Source organism: Oncorhynchus kisutch, linkage group LG5, assembly GCF_002021735.2.
Source record: "Oncorhynchus kisutch isolate 150728-3 linkage group LG5, Okis_V2, whole genome shotgun sequence".
In the NCBI taxonomy this organism is placed as follows: Eukaryota; Metazoa; Chordata; class Actinopteri; order Salmoniformes; family Salmonidae; genus Oncorhynchus; species Oncorhynchus kisutch.
Window position 1 is genome coordinate 20880544 of NC_034178.2, and position 25535 is coordinate 20906078.

At 40.6% G+C, this 25535-nt stretch overlaps 1 protein-coding gene across 6 annotated transcripts in view; it reads left to right on the top strand.

The window, feature by feature from the left end:
* Positions 1-338: 338 nt before the first annotated feature.
* Positions 339-25535, top strand: part of LOC109890755 (protein MTSS 2) — a 116926-nt gene continuing 91729 nt past the window's right edge. The window contains exons 1-2 of one of the 6 annotated variants that reach the window (XM_031824655.1): positions 339-1301; positions 22798-22859. In XM_031824655.1, the coding sequence (XP_031680515.1) occupies positions 1230-1301; positions 22798-22859 (134 nt within the window). In that variant the 5' untranslated portion in view covers positions 339-1229. The remainder of the gene's footprint in view (positions 1302-22797; positions 22860-25535) is intronic. The other 5 variants (XM_031824654.1, XM_031824656.1, XM_031824657.1 and 2 more) reach the window with 5 other exon arrangements.

A 25535-nucleotide genomic window follows, 5' to 3' on the forward strand; every position in this document is an offset into this window, starting at 1 on the left:
TTCACGAGGTTGAAGTGATAACATGTTCAACTACTTAAGACATTTGCTCGAATCTAGGTTCTGCGTATAGCTTTTGAGAAAATGAACAACTAAGGGAGAATGTTTCTCTTCTCTCGTTGCCTTCTCAAACCCCAAACCCCGTCCTGTTTGGTCTGTTTCACTAGCGTTCCCGGAGTTTCGCCAGTGGCTTTACAGACTTTGACGTCATCTTGTTCACCTCCATATAAGGACATTTAATTCATAGGTCATTTAAATGCATTTGTTTATTAAAATGTCATTGACCCCAACATTTTCCTACCTTTGCATTTCATACGATGTCTGATAAACTCTGCATTGCGGTTAATTTTTTATTTTATTTCTTTGTAGAGAGATTAATGGCCTCATTGTGATGTTTTAATCACATTAGCATTTACATTGAATTAAAATAGCCATGTTCTTGTGATGCTTGTAAATCCGAATCTTACTTGCTCCACCCAAGTACCAGGCGGATCTTGGGAAATATGTCATTTGGAGCACGCACGGTGGTGTTAGCAACCTTATTATAGCTCAATGGCAGAAACACACATCAGCAAACTCAAAGGATACGTGGATTCTCATTGAATAATTGTATGGCTCGTGGCTGGGTGAAAGCCCATGGTGACACAAATTTACCAACAAACTGAAACCGCATAAGAGGACAGATGACTCGACACGAACATAATTATTTTCATGGGACACAGAGATATGCTTCTTTTTGTTTGTATTTGCTGACTACTGAAGGAATCATTGATCACGGACTGTTAGTTAGCAGGTAGATATTCCGGAATTTCTGGCCAGCTGCATTGCCAAGGTCCTATAGGTATTTGGATTGGCTGTGGTAACTGTGTGTAACTATAGCATACTAGGCTCGGATACAACAATCAGGTCAATTGGACGGATTTCCCATTCTAGCTACATTCATCCATTCCATGTTTACTCGGAGGTGTATCAACTTGGCTGGCTAGTTAACGAGCTAGCTAGCCAAACACACCGAGTCGGACGGGATTATAATATTCCACGTTGCTAGCTACCGTATTGTTTCCCTCCAGGAATTTGGATTTATTTTACAAGAACATTAACAGTACTTAGTTATAGATATCTTTGGGCCAATCCCTTTGAAACTTTACACCGAGATTTCCCTCAACAGCTATATTTATAAACGAATGAATTTAAAAGCTACTATAGCTAGCTAGTGTTGTTCGATTTGGAAAATGGATGCGGGTATTGAAAAGGAATGCAGCGCTCTGGGAGGGCTCTTCCAGATCATCATGAACGACATGAAGGTAAGATGCATTTACAATAAAATACCTTTCTTAGTAGGTAGAACTCAACCCTTTCACATTTATCTGGTGAGAACAATCATTTATCAAGCATGCTATTAACTAGAATTTGCCAAGTTGTCACGGCTCGTCTTCGTCACTATTTGGGTAGACAAAATGAATGGTGTACTTTGTAACAGGCTAGCTAACTGCCTTTAGCACCTATGTGAAGCTACCCACTAACGATTAGCCACAATAGTGGAATTTGCGGTTCGCATTTAAAATAAAAGTTCCTAATTTGAAGGGAAGTGAAACGGATACAAATAGTGGAATAGTGCCATATTTGGAGTAGAAGATGTTAAACAAGTTTAACGTGATTTTTAAATGAAGACAATTGGTTAATTTGACAAATTTTAACTCGCACTGTGGATGTATCGCACATATATGGATTGTGGCTGAATGAAATGGGGTGTCAGTCTAAATGACACCCTGTTAGTGCTGAACAATTGGTGCTTTTTCAGATAGGTTCGTTTATTTAAAAAAAAACGGATTTCGGTTTTGATGATATTGGAAGCTGTAACACAGAATAAAACTATTAGTAAAAGTACCGCGATAAGTCACTGCCCATTTAAAAAAAAAAGTGTCATGCACTTATTCAGAGCAATTTACAGGAACAATTAGGGTTAATTGCCTTTCTCAAGGGCACCGACTTACTTTTCACCTAGTCTGCTCAGGTATTAAAACCAGCGGTTACTGGCACAATGCTCGTAACCACTAGGCTACCTGCCTCCGGAAATATACATGAAACGTTTCAATTGTGTATATTGTATTTGTTTTATTTTATGACTTTATTATTTAATAACAAGTCATCATCTCTAATAGAGCTGCTGTCTGACAAAAATCACAATTTTATGAGTTCTATAATGTAAATAAGGCATACTTTTTAATGACTTCTGAATACCAACAATCAATCACTTAGATCATGTATTTTCAGCTAGAGATACAGTGGCAAAGTATGTGAACCCTTTGGAATTGCCTGGATTTCTGCTAAAATTGGTCATCAAATTTGATCTGATCTCCATCTAGGTCACAACAATAGACAAACGTAGCGTGCTTAAATACAATAATTTGTGTGTTATTAGTTTTTCTTGTCTATAATGAAGACATACTTTTTTACAACCTACACAGATTGTTTAAATTGTGAACCCCTAGGCTAGTGACTTTGCCAAAAGCTAGGAGTCAGATAACCTGGAGTCCAATCAATGAGACGAGTTTGGCCGTGTCTGAATCCTGGTTTCGGAAGACCACCAAAAACCCTGAAATTTCCATGCCTATAACATCTTCCGACAAGATAAAACTGAATTGCAATCTACTGCAGAGATTGCCTGCAGAGTTCTGTCTTACTATCCAGGTCTGTGCCCAAACAATTTGAGATTCTACTTTTAAAATTCCACCTTTCCAGAAACCAGTCTCTCACCGTTGCTGCTTGCTATAGACCACCTTCTGCCCCCAGCTTTGCCCTGGACACCATATGTGAATTGATTGCCCCCCCATCTACCTTCAGAGTTCGTGCTTTTAGGTGACCTAAACGTGGACATGCTTAACACCCCGACCATCTGACAATCTAAGCTTGATGCCCTCAATCTCACACAAATGATCAATGAACCTATCAGGTACTACCCCAAATCCGTAAACACGGGTACCCTCATAGATATCATCCTAACCAACCTGCCCTCCAATTATACCTCTGTCTTCAACCAGGATCTCAGCGATCACTGATCATTGCCTGCGTCTGTAATGGCCTGCGTTCAAATGACCACCCCTCATCACTGTCAAACGCTCCCTAAAATACTTCAGCGAGCAGGCCTTTCTAATCGACCTGGCCCGGGTATCCTGGAAGGATATTGGCTTTTCTTTGAAAGTGCTTTCCTCACTATCTTAAATAAGCATAACCCATTCAAAAATTTAGAACCAGGAACAGATATAGCCCTTGGTTCACTCCAGACCTGACTACCCTTGACCAGCATAAAAACAACCTGTGGTGTACTGCATTAGCATCGAATAACCCCAGCGATACCGCTACCCCGGTCAACAATCCTGCACCCCCCACAGCAACTTGCCCAAGCCTCCCTCATTTCTCCTTCACCCAAATCCAGATAGCTGATGTTTTGAAAGAACTTCAAAATCTGGACCACTACAAATCATCTGGGCTAGACAATCTGGACCCTCTCTAAAATTCTGCAGCCCCTATCACTAGCCTGTTCAACCTCTTTCGTATCGTCAGAGATCCCTAAAGATTGGAAAGCTGCCGCTGTCAACCCCCTCTTCAAAGGGGGAGACACTCTAGACCCAAACTGCTACAGACCTATATCTACCCTGCCTTTTCTAAGGTTTTCGAAAGCCAAGTTAACAAACAGATCACCGGCCATTTTAAATCCCAACGTACCCTCTCCGCTATGCAATCTGGTTTCCGAGCTGGTCACACTCAAGGTCCTAAATTATATCATAACCGCCATCGATAAGAGACATTACTTTGCAGCCGTGTTCATCGACCTGGCCAAGGCTTTCGACCATGTCAATCACCTGGTTCACCAACTACTTCTTAGACACAGTTCAGTGTGTCAAATTGGAGGGTCTGTTGTCTGGACCTCTGACAGTCTCTATGGGGGTACTTCTTAGACACAGTTCAGTGTGTCAAATTGGAGGGTCTGTTGTCTGGACCTCTGACAGTCTATGGGGGTACCACAGGGTTCAATCCTCAGGCCGGCTCTTCTCTGTATACATCAATGATGTTGCACGTGCTGCTGGTGATTCTCTGAACCACCTCTACGCAGACGACACCATTCTGTATACTTCTGGCCCTTCTTTGGACAATGTGTCAACAACCCTCCAGACAAGCTTCAATGCCATACAACTCCTTCAGTGGCCTCCAACTGCTCTTACATGCAAGTAATACATAATAAATAATAAATCCATGCTCTTCAACCGAACGCTGCCCGCATCTGCCCGCTCGTCCAACATCACTACTCTGGACGGTTCTGACTTAAAATATGTGGACAACTACAAATACCTAGGTGTCTGGGTAGACTGTAAACTCTCCTTCCAGTCTCACATTAATCCAATCCAAATTGAAATCTAGAACCGGCTTCCTATTTCGCAACAAAGCATCCTTCACTCATGCTGCCAAACATACCCTCGTAAAACTGACTATCCTGCCGGTCCTTGACTTCGGCGATGTCATTTACAAAATAGCCTCCAACACTCTAATCAGCAAATTGGATGCAGTCTATTACAGTGCCATCCGTTTTGTCACCAAAGCCCCATATACCACACCACTGCGACCTGTATGTCCTCGTTGGCTGGCCCTCGCTTCATATTCATCGCCATGGCAACTGTGTCCTGTTTGTGTTTGGTGGGACGTTGATGGAATATTCTCCTAACCGTCAGAGAACTGGGCTCTAGGTCATCTATGTTTTTGCTAGGTAAAGCCCCGCCTTATCTCAGCTCACTGGTCACCATAGCAGCACCCACCCGTAGCACGCGCTCCAGCAGGTATATTTCACTGGTCACCCCCAAAGCCAATTCCTCCTTTGGCCGCCTTTCCTTCCAGTTCTCTGTTGCCAATGACTGGAACGAACTGCAAAAATCACTGAAGCTGGAGACTCATATCTCCCTCAGTAGCTTTAAGCACCAGCTGTCAGAGCAGCTCACAGATCACGGCACCTGTACATAGCCCGTCTGTAAATAGCCCAACTACCTCATCCCCATGCTGTTATTTTATTTATTTTGCTCCTTTGCACCCAAGTACAGTGGGGCGAAAAAGTATTTAGTCAGCCACCAATTGTGCAAGTTCTCCCACTTAATAAGATGAGAGGCCTGTAATTTTCTTCACGGGTACACTTCAACTATGACAGACAAAATGAGAGAAAAAAATCCAGAAAATCACATTGTAGCATTTTTTATGAATTTATTTGCAAATTATGGTGGAAAATAAGTATTTGGTCAATAACACAAGGTTATCTCAATACTTTGTCATTGCCAACAAAGGGTATATAACAGAGGTCAAATGTTTTCTGTAAGTCTTCACCAGGTTTTCACACACTGTTGCTGGTATTTTGGCCCATTCCTCCATGCAGATCTCTTCTAGAGCAGTGATGTTTTGGGGCTGTTGCTGGGCAACATGTTATGGCTGCAACCTTTTGTTCTTAATTTCCGCCTGAAGACATACCCAAATCTAACTGCCTGTAGCTCAGCCCCAGAGGCAAGGATATGCATATTCTTGGTATCATTTGAATGCAAACATTCTGAAGTTTGTGGAAATGTTAATTGAATGTAGGAGAATATAACACAGTAGATCTGGTGGAAGAAAAGAGAAAGCAAGAGCATACGTTTTTAATTGTTGTAGCATCATCTTTCATATGTACTAGAATAGCCACACAGTCAGATAGGATGCTGGAGATAATTTTGATGGATAACACAAGCGGGGCAGCTGTAGGTGTGCAAAGTTTCAGACTGATAACTTCAGGAATGGGTGAGCTACATGACATTTAGCATGAAGTCACCCAGGTGTCCCACACAAGTTGCCCAAATGTACCCAAGTGGCCGAATTGGTGAAATAACTATATACAACATTGCAAATAACTATATACAACTTATCAAAAAGCAATTCTAACACACAAAAATAATTATAAAAATGTTTTAAAAAATATTAGAAAAAATATATATAAAAAAAACAGGGGTAGACCGTTCAGAAGCCCTCTACACAATCTTTTGCTGCCTGTGCCATGTCCCATAGCAGTCTCTTTCTGCTGTAAAGCAGAGGCAAACTGAACAACTGGTGCAGGTGATGGTCATGTGACAAAGAACACAACGACGCCTCCATGCTTTGCCCTTTTGGCCCTGAGGTACAGTCATTCCTCACTTCCCTTCCTCCACTTCTTTGTTCCTGTCTTCACACCTCTAGATGGCCGGGCGGGGGTAGGTGTGGAGCCGGAGACAGCAGGAGTCTGGCTGGATGAACCCGCTTCAGTGGGGGATGGGCACCTGGGCACCGGGGCCTCCCAGTCAGAGTCGCTATCACTGAAAGAAAACAACAAAATATTTGTATTGTATGAGCCTTTTATCATCACATAAAATAATCAGATATGTATTGTATAGAGCAGAGGGAACAGTCACTAAGGTGAAGTTCTGTTCCATTCAACTGATGTGGGCCTGCCTTCCCCCAATGGGTATTTCATATGGTAATGGGGAGGAGTAGCAGTGGCCATTTGCCATTCTACTCCATTTGCCATTCTACTCCATTTGCCATTTGAATAAAAAATGGAATATATATATATATATATATATATATACAGTGCCTTGCGAAAGTATTCGGCCCCCTTGAACTTTGCGACCTTTTGTCACATTTCAGGCTTCAAACATAAATATATAAAACTGTATTTGTTTGTGAAGAATCAACAACAAGTGGGACACAATCATGAAGTGGAACGACATTTATTGGATATTTCAAACTTTTTTAACAAATCAAAAACTGAAAAATTGGGCGTGCAAAATTATTCAGCCCCTTTACTTTCAGTGCAGCAAACTCTCTCCAGAAGTTCAGTGAGGATCTCTGAATGATCCAATGTTGACCTAAATGACTAATGATGATAAATACAATCCACCTGTGTGTAATCAAGTCTCCGTATAAATGCACCTGCACTGTGATAGTCTCAGAGGTCCGTTAAAAGCGCAGAGAGCATCATGAAGAACAAGGAACACACCAGGCAGGTCCGAGATACTGTTGTGAAGAAGTTTAAAGCCGGATTTGGATACAAAAAGATTTCCCAAGCTTTAAACATCCCAAGGAGCACTGTGCAAGCGATAATATTGAAATGGAAGGAGTATCAGACCACTGCAAATCTACCAAGACCTGGCCGTCCCTCTAAACTTTCAGCTCATACAAGCAGAAGACTGATCAGAGATGCAGCCAAGAGGCCCATGATCACTCTGGATGAACTGCAGAGATCTACAGCTGAGGTGGGAGACTCTGTCCATAGGACAACAATCAGTTGTATATTGCACAAATCTGGCCTTTATGGAAGAGTGGCAAGAAGAAAGCCATTTCTTAAAGATATCCATAAAAAGTGTTGTTTAAAGTTTGCCACAAGCCACCTGGGAGACACACCAAACATGTGGAAGAAGGTGCTCTGGTCAGATGAAACCAAAATTGAACTTTTTGGCAACAATGCAAAACGTTAAGTTTGGCGTAAAAGCAACACAGCTCATCACCCTGAACACACCATCCCCACTGTCAAACATGGTGGTGGCAGCATCATGGTTTGGGCCTGCTTTTCTTCAGCAGGGACAGGGAAGATGGTTAAAATTGATGGGAAGATGGATGGAGCCAAATACAGGACCATTCTGGAAGAAAACCTGATGGAGTCTGCAAAAGACCTGAGACTGGGACGGAGATTTGTCTTCCAACAAGACAATGATCCAAAACATAAAGCAAAATCTACAATGGAATGGTTCAAAAATAAACATATCCAGGTGTTAGAATGGCCAAGTCAAAGTCCAGACCTGAATCCAATCGAGAATCTGTGGAAAGAACTGAAAACTGCTGTTCAAAAATGCTCTCCATCCAACCTCACTGAGCTCGAGCTGTTTTGCAAGGAGGAATGGGAAAAAATGTCAGTCTCTCGATGTGCAAAACTGATAGAGACATACCCCAAGCGACTTACAGCTGTAATCGCAGCAAAAGGTGGCGCTACAAAGTATTAACTTAAGGGGGCTGAATAATTTTGCACGCCCAATTTTTCAGTTTTTGATTTGTTAAAAAAGTTTGAAATATCCAATAAATGTCGTTCCACTTCATGATTGTGTCCCACTTGTTGTTGATTTTTTACAAAAAAAATACAGTTTTATATCTTTATGTTTGAAGCCTGAAATGTGGCAAAAGGTCGCAAAGTTCAAGGGGGCCGAATACTTTCGCAAGGCACTGTATATATCTCTCTGACATGGAATATATATATATATATATATATATATAACACACACAAACAAACAAACAGGTTATGGGTTGTACACATACACACACTATAGCCAATGTGTACCGTACACATTTCATCACACATTTCATTGCAAATTGCAAAAAAATAATAATATTTCATAAAACGGCATTAGCACTTACCAGTCCAGAAGTACGTCCTGTCCTTGCAGAAAAGCCTCCTCCTTTCGAATGATAGCTATGTTCACTCAAAGATTCTTCAAATAAATCTGTATCACTTTGCCGATCAATCTCTTCTATAATCTGGTGCAAATCTGTATACTTAGACTTAGATTTAGCCATGTCTTCAATGAAATCGTTGAAAAAACACTAAAAAATACTGCTTCCCAAACAGAGCTGCGCGTAACAAGTGCGACTGCAACGAATCTGCAGTCAATGGCGAGAACGGAGCTCCTTGCGCATGTGATTACAAAGACCTCAGCTCATTGGCTATCTACCCAGCTAGATTTCAAGAAGATCAGTGGTCATTGGGCAGAAATACAGTCAATCATTGAAGCTTCACTAAAATTATTGGTGCGTAAGGGAGTAATTGCTCGTTGTCGTCAAATCAATTCACGTTGGTCAATTCTCCCTGGAAAAAGAACTACGTTGTTTGACTGTGTTGCAAACATCCATAGGAATGCACTGACACCCACCATTACTATGTAAACGATTGTTTACAGGGGCGAATCACGCCGAATGCTCCGTAAGAAATTGATAGAGATGGAATTCACTGCACAAATAGTTTACAAAATGTTTAGATTTAGGCTATAAAAAATTGATTTTATAAAAAAAATGGCAGTTCATTTGATCAATGGGATACTCAGGAAGAGAAATAAGAGCAAGATATCAGAATGTAAGTCATAATTTTACCTTCAGATGTAAATGTGTAAAAACTGTCATGTCAGAATGTTTCTGTTCTTGATTGCTCTTCTCAAACAAAAGCATGGGATTTGTTCTCTGTAATAGCTATTTTAAATTGGAAAACGTAGTTTGATTACCAAGATTCTAATATTTTGAAGGGTGTAAGACACTTGCATTTTCAAGAATGTTTAATGTTACGAAATTGTATTTTTAGTTGTCACTCTGAAATTTCCCCTGATGTTGATCCCTGTACAGGGACAGCAGCCATAACAGGTTTTAAACTCCCTCCAAAGATTTTCTATGGGGTTGAGATCTGGAGACTGGCTAGGCCACTCCAGGACCTCGAAATGCTTCTTACGAAGCCACTCCTTCGTTGCCCGGGCGGTGTGTTTGGGATCATTGTCATGCTGAAAGACCCAGCCACGTTTCATCTTCAATGCCCTTGCTGATGGAAGGAGGTTTTCATTCAAAATCTCAAGATGCATGGCCCCATTCATTCGTTCCTTTACACGGATCAGTCGTCCTGGTCCCTTTGTAGAAAAACAGCCCCAAAGCATGATGTTTCCACCCCCATGCTTCACAGTAGGTATGGTGTTCTTTGGATGCGACTCAGCATTCTTTCTCCTCCAAACACGACGAGTTGAGTTTTTACCAAAAAGTTATATTTTGGTTTCATCTGACCATATGACATTCTCCCAATCTTCTTCTGGATCATTCAAATGCTCTCTAGCAAACTTCAGACGGGCCTGGACATGTACTGGCTTAAGCAAGGGGGACACGTCTGGCACTGCAGGATTTGAGTCCCTGGCGGTGTAGTGTGTTACTGATGGTAGGCTTTGTTACTTTGGTCTTAGCTCTCTGCAAGTCATTCACTAGGTCCCCCCGTGTGGTTCTGGGATTTTTGCTCACTGTTCTTGTGATCATTCTGACCACACAAGGTGAGATCTTGCGTGGAGCCCCAGATCGAGGGAGATTATCAGTGGTCTTGTATGTTTTCCATTTCCTAATAATTGCTCCCACAGTTGATTTCTTAAAACCAAAATGCTTATCTATTGCAGATTCAGTCTTCCCACCCTGGTGCATGTCTAGAATTTTGTTTCTGGTGTCCTTTGACAGCTCTTTGGTCTTGGCCATAGTGGAGTTTGGAGTGTGACTGTTTGAGGTTGTGGACAGGTGTCTTTTTATACAGAAGAATTCTGGAGTGTCAGCTAAAGACTTACAGAAATCTCTGCAACATGCTAACATCTCTGACGAGTCTACTATATGTGAAACACTAAACAATAATGGTGTTCATGGGAGTACACTGTGGAAGAAGCCACTGCTGTCCAAAAAAGATCATTGCTGCACGTCTGAAGTTAGCTGAAGTGCACCTGGATGTTTCACAGCGCCACTGGCAAAATTTTCTGTGGACAGATGAAACTACAGTTGAGTTGTTTGGAAAGAACACAAACCAACATCAAAACCTCATCCCAACTGTAAAGTATGGTGAAGGGAGCATCATGGTTTGGGGCTGCTTTGCTGCCTCAGGGCCTGGACAGCTTGCTATCATCGACGGAAAACTTGAAGTCATTTATACATTTTGCAGGAGAATGTTAGGCTAACTCTCCAATTGAAGCGCAACAGAAGTTGGGTGACGCAACAGGACATCGACTCAAAACACACAAGGGAATCAACAACAGAATGGCTTCAACAGAAGAAAATACACCTTCTGGAGTCCTGACCTCAACCTGATTTGAGATGCTGTGGCATGACCTCGAGAGCAGTTTACACCAGACATCCCAAGAATATTGCTGGACTGAAACAGTTTTTTAAATAAGAATGGTCCAAAATTCCTCCGGACCGTTGTGTAGGTCTGATCCACAACTACAGAAAATGTTTGGTTGAGGTTATTGCTGCCAAAGGAGGGTCAACCAGTTATTAAATCGAAGGGTTCACATACTTTTCCCACCCTGCACTGTGAATGTTTATACGGTGTGTTCAATTAAGACATGAAAACGTATAATTGTGTGTTATTAGTTTAAGCAGACTGTCTATTGTGACTATCAAATTGTATGACCAATTTATGCAGAAATCCAGGTATTTTCAAAGGGTTCACACACTTTTTCTTGCCACTAACTCATGAAGCAACTTTTCTATCCTTCTCAACAGTCTCTCTTTTAGGTAGCAGGTGTAAAAGAAACAGAATGGACAAGTAGGCACGCAATTGATTACTGTCATTGTAGTGATTTTACCACGTCTTCTACACAACTGTAGAATTTTCGCCTGTTGGAAACTACAACTCCCTACTATGTTGCACAGGTCATTCTTGATCTGATTTCTCTGTGTAAACACTTCATAGTAGTGTTCAGTGGGTGTCACTGAATATAATGATACATTTCATGGCTCCACAATCCATAGGTAGGGCTGTACAGTGAGAAATAAGTATGCCCCCCCAATGCAATTCTGAAGTCTGATACATCCCCCCCCCCGTGCGATTTCATCAGATTATATTTTTTATTATTAACCTATTGTCTTTTGTTGCATTAATAACATTGTCAACTTATTCCATTATTTGTATCTGTTTCCATCACTTTCGGCGAGGGACATTTTTATTTTGAAGGCAAGCCGCAAATTCCACTAGTGTGGCTAATCGATATTGTGGCTAGCTTCACATAGTTAAAGTTAGCCAATTTGCTGTTGAACCAACAGGATTTAGTTGGCTAGCTAACCCAAACTGAAATAAATCAAACGGGCCATCCATTTTACCTATCGCCCCTGGTCAGATGTTCTTCCAACTAGTGAACGTTAGCTGAATTATAAAATCACCCCTTGTATTTTGAATTTTATCATAACACCATTGGATGGTATCCCAGCTTTTCCCGAAAGTGTTCATCATAGGAACTTGTGATGTTTACGTGCTAAAATGACAACTATTTGCACATGCGACTGAATACAGGGTATATGAAGCACAGTTCTATTATTAGTTTACCTAATTTCTTTAAAGACGTTGCTGTTAACTTATTGCTGTAAGGTGATTTATAGTTTTGGGTTGTAAATAAGTATTTATTATGCTCAACTTGTTTTATATACTTCACACTTTCAGCAGGGCTCTCTATTTGATAGGTTTAGTGTTCCCTACTTCAAGCACATTGTTTGGATATCTTTGCGTGGGGATTAGCGGTTACTTTGTTCTATTAGGTGACGGGTGAGTTTTCTTTTTCATACCAGACTTGAGTATTGTTTCTTTATTCTGCAAGTTTTTTGTGTGCTATTTTTGGCATTTATTTTAATTGAGTAGTTATTGTAAACTGACATCTCCCTTTCCCACCTGTCTTTATATGGCTAGGCCTAATATCATGAGAGGAACAGCTGGTTGCGCAGTCACTTTTGCTAGCTGGAATATTACATCTTTAAGTCACACAGTGAAACGTAAAAGGCTTATTTCTCATTTAAATCATCTTAAAGTAGATATTGCCTTCAGGAGACACAGCTCTGCATTTTCGACCACTCTAGTTTAAAAGGATGTATCGGTCAATCATAATTTTAAAACTAGAGAAGCAGCCATTTTAATTAGTAAAAACATACCATTCGCAAAGTCAAGTGTAGAGGCAGACTCAGCAGGCAGTTTCATTATTGTAGTAGGAAGAATGTTGGCTAACATTTATGCACCAAATTGGTTTCTGCAATCTCACAGCTAGGGTGTATTTATTAATTTTTCCTTTTTTTTCTTAACAGTTTATAAGACCTTCTCACAATATAGACTACTTTTTCCTAGACAATGGATTTCTGCCACTTCTCATGGAGTGTGATTTACCAAGCTATAGTCATTTAAGATCATTCTCAGCTTAAAATGAAACTGCTTATACCAAATACATAGCCTAATTATCGCCCTTGGTGGCACTACTCCTTTTAGAAGAAACCTTTGCTTTTATCTCAAATTGAGCTATTTCTCGAGCTTAATTAAACCCCTGGAAGGTCTCCTACAACAGTATGCGAACCAATGAAGGCTCATCTAAGGGGCCAACTTATTTTGTACAGCGCAAGATTAAGGAAGTGCAATATTCAGCGCCTAGGGGAACTTGCAAATAAAAATGTGGATATGGCATATTCATCCGCAGATTTACTAAAACAACGTTAGACACTAAAGACAGTTTGATCTTTCAAATCGACAAGCCAAAAATGTAATTAGTAAATCTCATTACAAAAATTATGAACATGGAGAGAAATCAGGGAAAATGCTAGCACACCAACTGCTTTAGACAACCGCAAATCAAATCATACCTGAGAACTGATGAGCTGGTTAACAAATGTATTGATCATTTAGAAGTCAATTCATGATTTTTATAACTTTTACTCAAAATTATACACTTTGAAATCCGCTGGTAATGCTACCTTACTTGACACCTTCTTTGAGAACTTAGATATGACTACAGTTGAACCTGAGGTTGCTGCTTAATTAGAAGAATAGTTCTTTGTTGAAGATATTGTGTTGGCAATTAAATGTATTCAGTGTGGTAAATCCCCTGGACCTGACGGATTTCCGACTTGACGGATTTTTTCAACTCTCTCTCCTTGCTTTCCGTATTTGAGAAATCATTCTCCTCAAACTCTCTTCTCCTCAAACTCTCTTCTCCTCAACCTCTGAGACAAGCATGTATTTCACTTAATCTGAGAAAGGGGAAAAATCCTTGTGTGGTTCACATAGGCCAATTTCTTAACTGAGTTGCGACGTTAAAAGATACTTTCTAAGATGATTGCCTGCCATTTTGGGTCAGTCCTTCCCTCTATCTCTACTGGTTCCATTAAAAATGGTCATTCTTTTTTCAACATCAGACGTCTTTTGTAATGTACTTCATAATCCCTCTTCATCTGACACTCCAGAGATATTATCACTTGATGCTGAGGTGTTTGTTTGATCAGGTGGAGTGGGCTTATCTATTTTATACTCTAAAACATTTGGGATTTGGTCCCAATTTTATGTCCTGGATCAAAGTCCTTTATTCCTCCCCTATGGCTGCAGTGTGCACGCACACATAACCTTTCATCCTATTTCCAACTTCAACGTGGGACAAGACCGGTTATTCCTCTATCCCCTCAGCTGCTTTCCATTGCAATTTTGCCTTTAGCCATAGCAATATGTAATAACACCACTATCAAAGGTATTCGAAGAGGGGGCTTAGTGCATAAAGTTTCACTCTATGCGGATGACATGCTATTATGTCTGACCCTTTAACTGGTCTTCAAAAGATCCAGGTTCTATTAAAGACATTTGGTAAAATATCTGGGTATAAGATTTATTTACAAAAAAGAGAATTGATGCCTATTAATCCTTGTGCAGCCTTATTTTAGTCCTGTGCCCTTCAGTGACTACACAGAAATATTTGGGTCCCTTTATACTCCGTCTGAAACAGGATCTTGAACGCTGGGATTTACTTTCCCTTTCTTTGAGCGGAAGAATCAACACTTAATGTATGTATTACTTACGTTTTTATACATTACAATGTATACCTATCTTTCTGACAATCTTTTATCTCATAGGTAAAAACAGATCTCAGTTTATCTGGAACAAGAAAAAGCCTCGGATAAATCAGAGCGTATTGCAGAGATCTCGTCCCCAGGGTGGTCTAGCACTGCCGAACGTTCACTATTATTACTGGGCAGCTATTAGACTCATTCTATATTAGATGGCAGAAATCCCTGATGTTACAGGCCTGAAATGGTTGACCTTGGAGCTCTCATCCTGTGGCCCCACCTCCTTAGCTGCCTTGTTCAGGTCAACTTGCATTACCTGAGCCTTTTTCCAAATACACTAAAAACCCTATTGTGAAACACTCTAAAAATCTGGCAACAGTTCAGTCAATGGCTTGGTCTCGGTGAATTTAACTTCTGCCCCATTATTAGAGAACCATACCTTCTCTGCATCATTATTAGAACGGACGTTTCATATCTGGTCTGGAAAAGGGATCTCAATGAACGACTTGTACATTTTGATATGGATTTTGCATATTTTGAACGTTTCTTTAGTTACCTGCAATTGCGTAGTTTTGTATCTTCATACTCTAGTCACTTCCCATCACGCCTACCTACCTCCCTTCTAGATTCTATTTTTACAGTGAACCCTTATGCCCCCTTTGATATAAGCTTGACCTATACAAAAATATATGCAACAATTGATGCAACAATTTCAATGATTTTACTGACCAAGCTCATTATAAGGAAATTGGTCAATTTAAATTAAGTCATTAGGCCCAAATCTATGGATTTTACATGACTAGGAATACTTCCCTTTCCCACCTGGACATTTTTTTTTTTTTTTCACCTTTTATTTAACCAGGTAGGCAAGTTGAGAACAAGTTCTTATTTACAATTGCGGCCTGGCCAAGATAAAGCAAAGCAGTTCGACACAACGACACAGAGTTACACATGGAGTTAAACAAACAGTCAATAAATAATACAGTAGAACCAAGTCTATGTACGATGTGAGCAAATGAGGTGAGATAAGGGAGGTAAAGGGGGGAAAAAGGCCATGGAGGCAAAGTAAATACAATATAGCAAGTAAAACACTGGAATGGTAGATTTGCAGTGGAAGAATGTGCAAAGTAGAAATAAAATTAATGGGGTGCAAAATAAAATGAATACAGTAGGGAAAGAGGTAGTTTGAGCTAAATTATAGGTGGGCTATGTACAGGTGCAGTAATCTGTGAGCTGCTCTGACAGCTGGTGCTTAAAGCTAGTGAGGGAGAGAAGTGTTTCCAGTTTCAGAGATTTTTGTAGTTCGTTCCAGTCATTGGCAGCAGAGAACTGGAAGGAGCAGTGGCCAAAGAAAAAATTGGTTTTGGGGGTGACCAGAGAGATATACCTGCTTGTGCGCATGCTACAGGTGGGTGATGTTATGGTGACTAGCGAGCTGATATAAGGGGGGATGACATGTAGATGACATGGAGCCAGTGGGTTTGGCGACGAGTATGAAGCGAGGGCCAGCCAACAAGAGCGTACAGGTCGCAATGGTGGGTAGTATATGGGGCTTTGGTGACAAAATGGATGGCACTGTGATAGACTGCATCCAATTTGTTGAGTAGGGTATTGGAGGCTATTTTGTAAATGACATCGCCGAAGTCGAGGATCGGTAGGATGGTCAGTTTTACAAGGGTATGTTTGGCAGCATGAGTGAAGGATGCTTTGTTGCGAAATAGGAAGCCAATTCTAGATTTAACTTTGGATTGGAGATGTTTGATGTGGGTCTGGAAGGAGAGTTTACAGTCTAACCAGACACCTAGGTATTTGTAGTTGTCCACTTATTCTAAGTCAGAGCCGTCCAGAGTAGTGATGTTGGACAGGCGGGCAGGTGCAGGCAGAGATCGGTTGAAGCGCATGCATTTAGTTTTACTTGTATTTAAGAGCAATTGGAGACCACAGAAGGAGAGTTGTATGGCATTGAAGCTTGCCTGGAGGTTTGTCAACACAGTGTTCAAAGAAGGGCCAGACATAAGGAACACCTATGCGAGTGCTGTTTGACTACAGCTGGTACCTACAGTACCAGACAAAAGTTTGGACAAGGGTTTTTCTTTTTACTATTTTCTGCATTGTAGAATAATAATATAGACAAACTATGAAATAACACATGGAGTAATGCATGTAGTAACCTGGTATATTTGTTTACCAATAGATGGCCGTTTCCTATGTCTGCCTATATAACTGTGATTTAAGAAAGATTCAGGTAGCTTAAGCCAGGTACATTAGAGAATGTTATTCTAAGTTCCAATTAAATACGAAACCGTACTTGCCTGTCATGAGTTATCAATCTAAGAAGTCTCTTAGATACTACAATGCCGTGATCAAAAGTGTTAAACAAATCAATGTATTTGAGATTCTTCAAAGTAGCCTCCCTTTGCCTTGATGATAGCTTTGCACACTCTTGGGATTCTCTCAACCAGATTTATGCGCTAGTCACCTGGAATGCATTTCAATTAATAGGTGTGCCGTAAGTTAATTTGTGGAATTTCTTTCCTTAATGCGTTTGAGTCAGTCAGTTTTGTGACAAGGTAGGGGTGGTATACAGAAGACAGCCCTATTTGGTAAAATACCAAGTCCATATTATGGCAAGAACAGCTCAAATAAGAAAAAGAGAAATGACAGTCCATTACTTTAAGACATGAAGGTCAGTCAATACAGACCCCCCCCCCCCCCCCCCCTCTGCTACTCACTGTTCATTATCTATGCATAGTCACTTTACCCCTACCTATATATACAAATTACCTCCACTAACCTGTACATTGACTCTGTACCTGTTCCCCCTGTACATAGCCCCTGTACTTTTTTAAAACTTTAGTTTATTTAGTAAATGTGTTTTCTTAACCAACAATGCAGTTGAAGGAAGAGTTGGTCTTGGAAGTAAGCATTTCAGGTGTTAGGTTCTGATTCTTTGTGTCAGTTTTTTCAATAGGACACCTGATATAATGTAAGCGTTATACATTACCCTCTCTCCCTCAGTGACATGAATAAGTATATTTCATATTCTCAGAACTCAATACACAGGGTAAGTTGTATTTGGCGCATGTGACAAATGAAATTAGACTTTGAATACAGATATGCATCGGTTGGTCACAGATGCCTAAAAATAAAAAACGTAGGGTCGTGGATCAGAGAACCAGTCAGTATCTGGCATGACCACCATTTGCCTCACGCAGCGTGTCACAATCGATAACATGCAATGGCGTTTCTTTGTCTGCCCATACCATAACCCCACAGCCACCATGGGGCACTCTGTTCACAACGTTGACATCAGCAAACCACTCACCCACACAACGCCATACATGTGGTCTGCGGCTTATTGGATGTACTGACAAATTCTCTAAAATGACGCTGGAGGTGGGATATGGTATTGAAATGAACATTAAATTCTCTGGCAACGGCTCTGGTGGACATTCCTGCAGTCAGCATGCCAATTTCACGCTCCCTCAATTTGAGATGTGTTGTGTGACAAAACTGCACATTTTAGTGGCATTTTATTGTTCCCAGCAAGAGGTTTACCTGAGTAATGATCATGCTGTTTAATCAGCTTCTTGATATGCCACACCTGTCAGGTGGATGGATTATCTTGACAAAAAGTAAATGTTCACTAACAGGGATGTAAATACATTTGTGCACAATTTGAAATGCCTTTTCTATGTATGGAACATTTCTGAGATCTTTTCGTTCAGCTCATGAAGGACTTTACATGTTGAGATTTTTGTATAGTATAAATAAATACCAATAAATGAAATGTATTGTCATTGTTTTCCAGCTGGCTAGCATGAGGCAGCTCAGTCTTCAGAGGCAATTATTTTGCTGGAATCTGTGCAGTTTCTTACTTTCACTAGAGTAACACAGTTTTTCCATTTAAAAAAAGCTTGAATACAATTGAGCACAGCTGGGACATCATGTCTCGCTCCATCCACCAACGCCACGTTGCACCACAGACTGTCCAGGAGTTGGCCGATGCTTTAGTCCAGGTCTGGGAGGAGATCCCTCAGGAGACCATCCGCCACCTCATCAGGAGCATGCCCAGGCATTGAAGGGAAGTCATACAGGCACGTGGAGGCCACACACACTACTGAGCCTCATTTAGACTTGTTTTAAGGACATTACATGGATCAGCCTGTAGTGTGGTTTTCCACTTTAATTTTGAGTGTGACTCCAAATCCAGACCTCCATGGGTGGATAAATTTGATTTCCATTGATAATTTTTGTGTGATTTTGTTGTCACCACATTAAACTATATAAAGAAAAAAGTATTTAATAAGAATATTTCATTCATTCAGATCTAGGATGTGTTATTTTAGTGTTCCCTTTATTTTTTTGAGCAGTGTATATTTGCCGGTGAATATTTCCACTCTAAAATCGGTATCGGATCCAAAAATGCCTTATCGTTCGGGCTCTACTAACGTTTGCTGCATAAACACATTCATTTTCCATTCTAAATAAAAAATCTGCAGCTGATGAAGCTCATGAGTTGGAGCTGACATGTGAGTGTGTAAATGATGTATAGGCATCTACCAACCCACTACCAGATTATGGGGGGGGGCCAATGTTTCCTATGTTTTTGTTGTCCCCTCCGCTTTGGTTATGAAATGACCATCACCCACTAATTGTAATCTTTGCAGATTTAAGTGTTTGAGCCAGTAATGTATCAATATTTTTATAATTAGCTATGACATAACCAGTCGCAGACTTACCATTAGGTAAGGAGAGGCAATTGCCTCAGGCCTCACACCGTCTTTGGACACTGTGCTATCTAACCTCCAAACAAGCTTCAATGCCATACAACACTCCTTCCGTGGCCTCCAACTGCTCTTAAACGCTAGTAAAACCAAATGCATGCTTTTCAACCGGTCGCTGCCTGCACCTGCATGCCCGACTAGCATCACCACCCTGGATGGTTCCGACCTAGAATATGTGGACGTCTATAAGTACCTAGGTGTCTGGCTAGACTGCAAACTCTCCTTCCAGACTCATATCAAACATCTCCAATCGAAAATCAAATCAAGAGTCGGCTTTCTATTCCGCAACAAAGCCTCCTTCACTCAAGCCACCAAGCTTACCCTAGTAAAACTGACTATCCTACCGATCCTCGACTTCGGCGATGTCATCTACAAAATGGCTTCCAACACTCTACTCAGCAAACTGGATGCAGTTTATCACAGTGCCATCCGTTTTGTCACTAAAGCACCTTATACCACCCACCACTGCGACTTGTATGCTCTAGTCGGCTGGCCCTCGCTACATATTCGTCGCCAGACCCACTGGCTCCAGGTCATCTACAAGTCTATGCTAGGTAAAGCTCCGCCTTATCTCAGCTCACTGGTCACGATGGCAACACCCATCCGTAGCACGCGCTCCAGCAGGTGTATCTCACTGATCATCCCTAAAGCCAACACCTCATTTGGCCGCCTTTCGTTCCAGTACTCTGCTGCCTGTGACTGGAACGAATTGCAAAAATCGCTGAAGTTGGAGACTTTTATCTCCCTCACCAACTTCAAACATCAGCTATCTGAGCAGCTAACCGATCGCTGCAGCTGTACATAGTCTATTGGTAAATAGCCCACCCTTTTCACCTACCTCATCCCCATACTGTTTTTATTTATTTACTTTTCTGCTCTTCTGCACACCAATATCTCTACCTGTACATGACCATCTGATCTTTTATCACTCCAGTGTTAATCTGCAAAATTGTAATTATTTGCCTACCTCCTCATGCCTTTTGCACACATTGTATATAGACCCCCCCCTTTGTTTTCTACTGTGTTATTGACTTGTTAATTGTTTACTCCATGTGTAACTCTTTGTTGTATGCTCACACTGCTATGCTTTATCTTGGCCAGGTCGCAGTTGCAAATGAGAACTTGTTCTCAACTAGCCTACCTGGTTAAATAAAGGTGAAAAAAAAAAAAAAAAAAAAAAAAAGGGGCGTAATTTGTGAGCAGGGCATAATTTTCAAAAATAATACTAGTTATCATAAATATACCCCCTCCATCCACTGTGCCTGCGTTGCGTACACATTGTTGACAAAGGCATCCAAAAAAGTTAATTCATCCATACAGCTAACTACTATTCTAGAAAAGATTATTCATTTATTGTCATATTAATATAATTGACGTTTTTCCTCATAATATTAACTGTCATTACTCACCCACAGACTGGTTCATAATAATGGTCCATTCCACCCTGACAGAGTTGGCGTTCATTGTTTTTCACTCAACATGATTGGAAACGTGACTTTCATTTAAAATAAGCTGCAATAATGAGGTGCTTTCAGAGTGGGGCAGAGAAAATTAAGATTTAGTTGAACAAAGATGACCTATTTACTTTCCACACATACAGTTGAAGTCGGAAGTTTACATACACTTAAGTTGGAGTCATTAAAACTCGTTTTTCAACCACTCCACACATTTCTTGTTAAACTATAGTTTTGGCAAGTCGGTTAGGACATCTACTTTGCATGACATGTTTTCCAACAATTTGTTTACAGACAGATTATTTCACTTATTCACTATCACAATTCCAGTGAGTCAGAAGTTTACATACACTAAGTTGACTGTGCCAGAAAATGTCATGGCTTTAGAAGCTTCTCATAGGCTAATTGACATAATTTGAGTCAATTGGAGGTGTACCTTTGGATGTAGTTCAAGGCCTACTTTCAAACTCAGTGCCGCTTTGCTTGACATTATGGAAAAATCAAAAGAAATCCGCCAAGACCTCAAAGAAAATTGTAGACCAAGTCTGGTTCATCCTTGGGAGCAATTTCCAAATGCCTGAAGGTACCACTTTCATCTGTACAAACAATAGTATGCAAGTATAAACACCATGGGACCACGCAGCCGTCATACCGCTTAGGAAGAGGATGCATTCTGTCTCCTAGAGATGAAAGTACTTTGGTGCAAAAAGTGCAAATCAATCCCCAGAACCACAGCAAAGGACTTTGTGAAGATGCTGGAGGAAACGGGTAAAAAAACGTTTCTATCCACAGTAAAACCAGTCCTATATTGACATAACCTGAAAGGCCGCTCAGCAAGGAAGAAGCCACTGCTTCAAAACCGCCAGACTACGGTTTGCAACTGCACACGGGGACCAAGATCATACTTTTTGGAGAAATGTCCTCTGGTCTGATGAAACAAAAAAATAACTTTTTGGCCATAATGACCATCGTTATGTTTGAAGGAAAAAGGGGGAGGCTTGTAAGCCGAAGAACACCATAACCGTGAAGCACGGGTGCTTTGCTGCAGTAGGGACTGGTGCACTTCACAAAATAGATGGCATCATGAGGTAGGCAGATTATGTTGAAGCAACATCAAGACATCAGAAGTTAAAGCTTGGTCGCAAATGGGTCTTCCAAATGGACAATGACCCCAAGCATACTTCCAAAGTTGTTGCAAAATGGTTTATTAAGGACAACAACGTCAAGGTATTGGAGTGTCCATCACAAAGCCCCGACCTGAACATTTTCTGTATTTGGGCAGAACTGAAAAGTGTGTGTGAGCAAGGAGGCCTACAAACCTAACTCAGTTACACCATGTCTGTCAGAAGGAATGGGCTAAAATTCACCCAGCTTATTGTGGAAGGCTATCTGAAACATTTGACCCAAGTTAAACAATTTAAAGGCAATGCTACCAAATACTAATTGAGTGTATGTAAACGTCTGACCCACTGGGAATATGATGAAATAAATAAAAGCTAAAATAAATCACTCTACTATTATTCTGACATTTCACATTCTTAAAATAAAGTGGTGATCCTAACTGACCTAAAACGGAATTTTTACTAGGATTAAATGTCAGGAATTGTGAAACTGGGTTTAAATGTATTTGGCTAAGGTATATGTAAACTTCCGACTTCAACTGTAGGTGTCAAGCGTTCCACAGGGATGGAACAGGATGGAATACAGTCGTTGACTGCTCAAGCCTCCCTGACCCACTCCTTTTCCCAGTAACAGTCAATCTTCCCCACATCCAATTAAAAATGACAGTAAATATGATTGATTTCAATAATCTAAGCAATTCTAATCTCATAGAATGTTATGGTTGCTACTTACATTACCTGTTTTTTCTATTGATTCAATAATCTGCTGTTGTCCAACTTAAGTAACCACCCGTTGTGTGTCTGTTTGCTTTGCAGGCTAGTTATCCAGCCTGGGAGGACTTTGTAACCAAAGGAGTTAAGCTGCAATCCCAGCTAAGGTAAGAGCTAACCCTGGCCTCTGCAACTCCTCTCAGTGAATATCCATTTATTAGCTAATAGGATCTGTGTGCATGTGTCAAATAAAAAGACAACAGAATAAGATTTGAATTCCCTGACTTCTTCTTAGGCCTATATTATTTTAGTAAGGACTGATGAACACACACACACACCCAATTAATTTGAGCATTCGCCATAAACAAGTGTGTCAACGGCAGAGATGAGACCAAGTCACAATTTAGCAAGTCTTAAGTAATAATGGGCAAGTTCGAGAGCTCAAGTCAAAAGTAAAGTGTTTTATACCTATTTCAGTGCAATTTTTTTATTCTGGCTATATTTTTGGTTTTCCTTGCAATTTGCCTACTAGTACAGTACATTGGCCTACATAATTTACTTTTTGAATCGTCATTACTAATAGAAAGGCCATCCACATGATTTACAGCTAGTGTTTATAGCGCAGCTACAGTTTGACTGACATTGTGAAATCTCCAATTAGAATCAAGTGTTTTTTTCTTCTTCCCACCCTGCTTACTACATGCAGGTTGAGAGGTCTGTGGTTGGCTGAGAATAAACATGAATGGAAACACTTGCTCAGAGCACATACCTTAAAGCGACAAGCATTGAAAATATAGGACAATGCTCTATTTTTTTCCCCTTACCTTTCCGCACTTGCCGGTTCAGCGCCACTAGGCAGAACAGAATTTAACGGTAATTTCCCATATAACCCAATGTGATTTTCTGCTTTGAACAACAGCATTGTCACGAATCAAATCAAAGTTTATTGGTCGCATACACACATTTAACAGATGTTATTGCTGACGTAGCGAAATCCTTGTGTTCCTAGCTCGTGCAGTAATATCTAACAATAGACATCTAAAAGTAAAATAATGGAATTGGGATGTGTGTGTGTGATATAAACATGGTCAGTATGTGGATAGAATATTTAGTATATCTTTAGAATACTTACGATAGTGTGTATATACAACACTAAAATAGGATGGCATTGACTAGAATACAGTATATACATATGGAATGAGTAAAACAGTATTTAAACATTAAAGTGAACAGTGTTCCATTATTAGTGACCAGTGACTCTATGTACATAGGGTGCAGGGTTGAGTAACTGGGTAGTATCCGGAGGGGGCTAAGAACCCTTGTGTTGTGGATCAGCATGGTAGAAGGGTTTCCTACATTCGCCACCTATGGGTGGCCCGTCAGGAAGTCCAGCGCCTAGTTGCACAGGGTGGGGTTCAGACCCAGAGCCCTGAACTTAATGATGAGCTTGGAGGGTAATATGGTGTTGAAGGCTGAGCTGTAGTCAAGGAACAGCATTCTTACATAGCTATTCCTCGTGTCTAGATAGGATAGCCAGGCTGTATCACATCCGGCCGTGGTTGGGAGTCCCATAGGGTGGCGCACAATTGGCCCAGCATCGTCTGGGTTTGGCATATGTGGGAACTCCTTCAAGGCTTTTGGAAAAGCATTCCAGGTGAAGGCTAGTAATAGGGGTTGCAACCAAATGCATAGCTGGAGCCCTGAGCTGAGAATTGTATTTGGCACATCTTAGGTAACTTGTACTTTAGAAGATATTTAGCTGGCAAACATTAGTTGTGCTTTTCGAATGTAACTTGATCAACTCCCTTGTGTTGCTCAACTGTGGATAATCACATCCCGTTTGCTCCATGTGCTCATTCTAAACAAACATATCACATGATTGGCTGGATATACAGTTGAAGTTGGAAGTTTACATACACCGTAGTCAAATACATTTAAACTCAGTTTTTCACAATTCTGGACATTTAATCCTAGTACAAATTCCCTGTCTTCAGTCAGTTAGGATCACAACTTTATTTTAAGAATGTGAAATGTCAGAATAAGAGTGATTTTAATTTCAGCATTTATTTTTTTCCCAGTGGGTCAGAAGTTTACATACTCTCAATTAGTATTTGGTAGCATTGCCTTTAAATTGTTTAACTTCTTGGTGACGGGGGCGGTATTGAGTAGCTTGGATGAATAAGGTGCCCAGAGTAAACTGCCTGCTACTCTGTCCCAGATGCTAATATATGCATATTATTAGTAGTATTGGATAGAAAACACTCTGAAGTTTCTAAAACTGTTTGAATGATGTCTGAGTATAACAGAACTCATATGGCAGGCGAAAACCTGAGACAAATCCAACCAGGAAGTGGGACATCTGAGGTTTTTAGTTTCATTTAAGTGATTGCCTATCCAGTATGCTGTGTCTATGGGGCCAGATTGCTCTTCCCAAGGCTTCCAGCAAATGTCAGTCTTTAGAAAGTTGTTTGAGGCTTCTATTGTGGAAGGGTGTCGAATAAGAGCTGTTTCAACAAGTGGACTAGGCTGAGGCCAATCAGTTGTTTACTACGTGGCCTCGCTGTTCCTTTTTCCTCTAATGAATACGCTATTGTCCGGATGGAATATTATTTAAGATTTATTATAAAAAGACCCTAAGGGTTGATTGTAAACATCGTTTGACATGTTTCTACAAACTGTAATGGAACTCTTTTGACTTTTCGTCTGGATTTTGCGCTCGCGCATTGTGCCTTTGGAATAGTGAACTAAATGCGTGAACAAAACTGAGGTATTTGGACATACATATGGCCTTAATCGAACAAAACGAAAATTTATTGTGGAAGTCCTGGGAGTGCATTCCGACG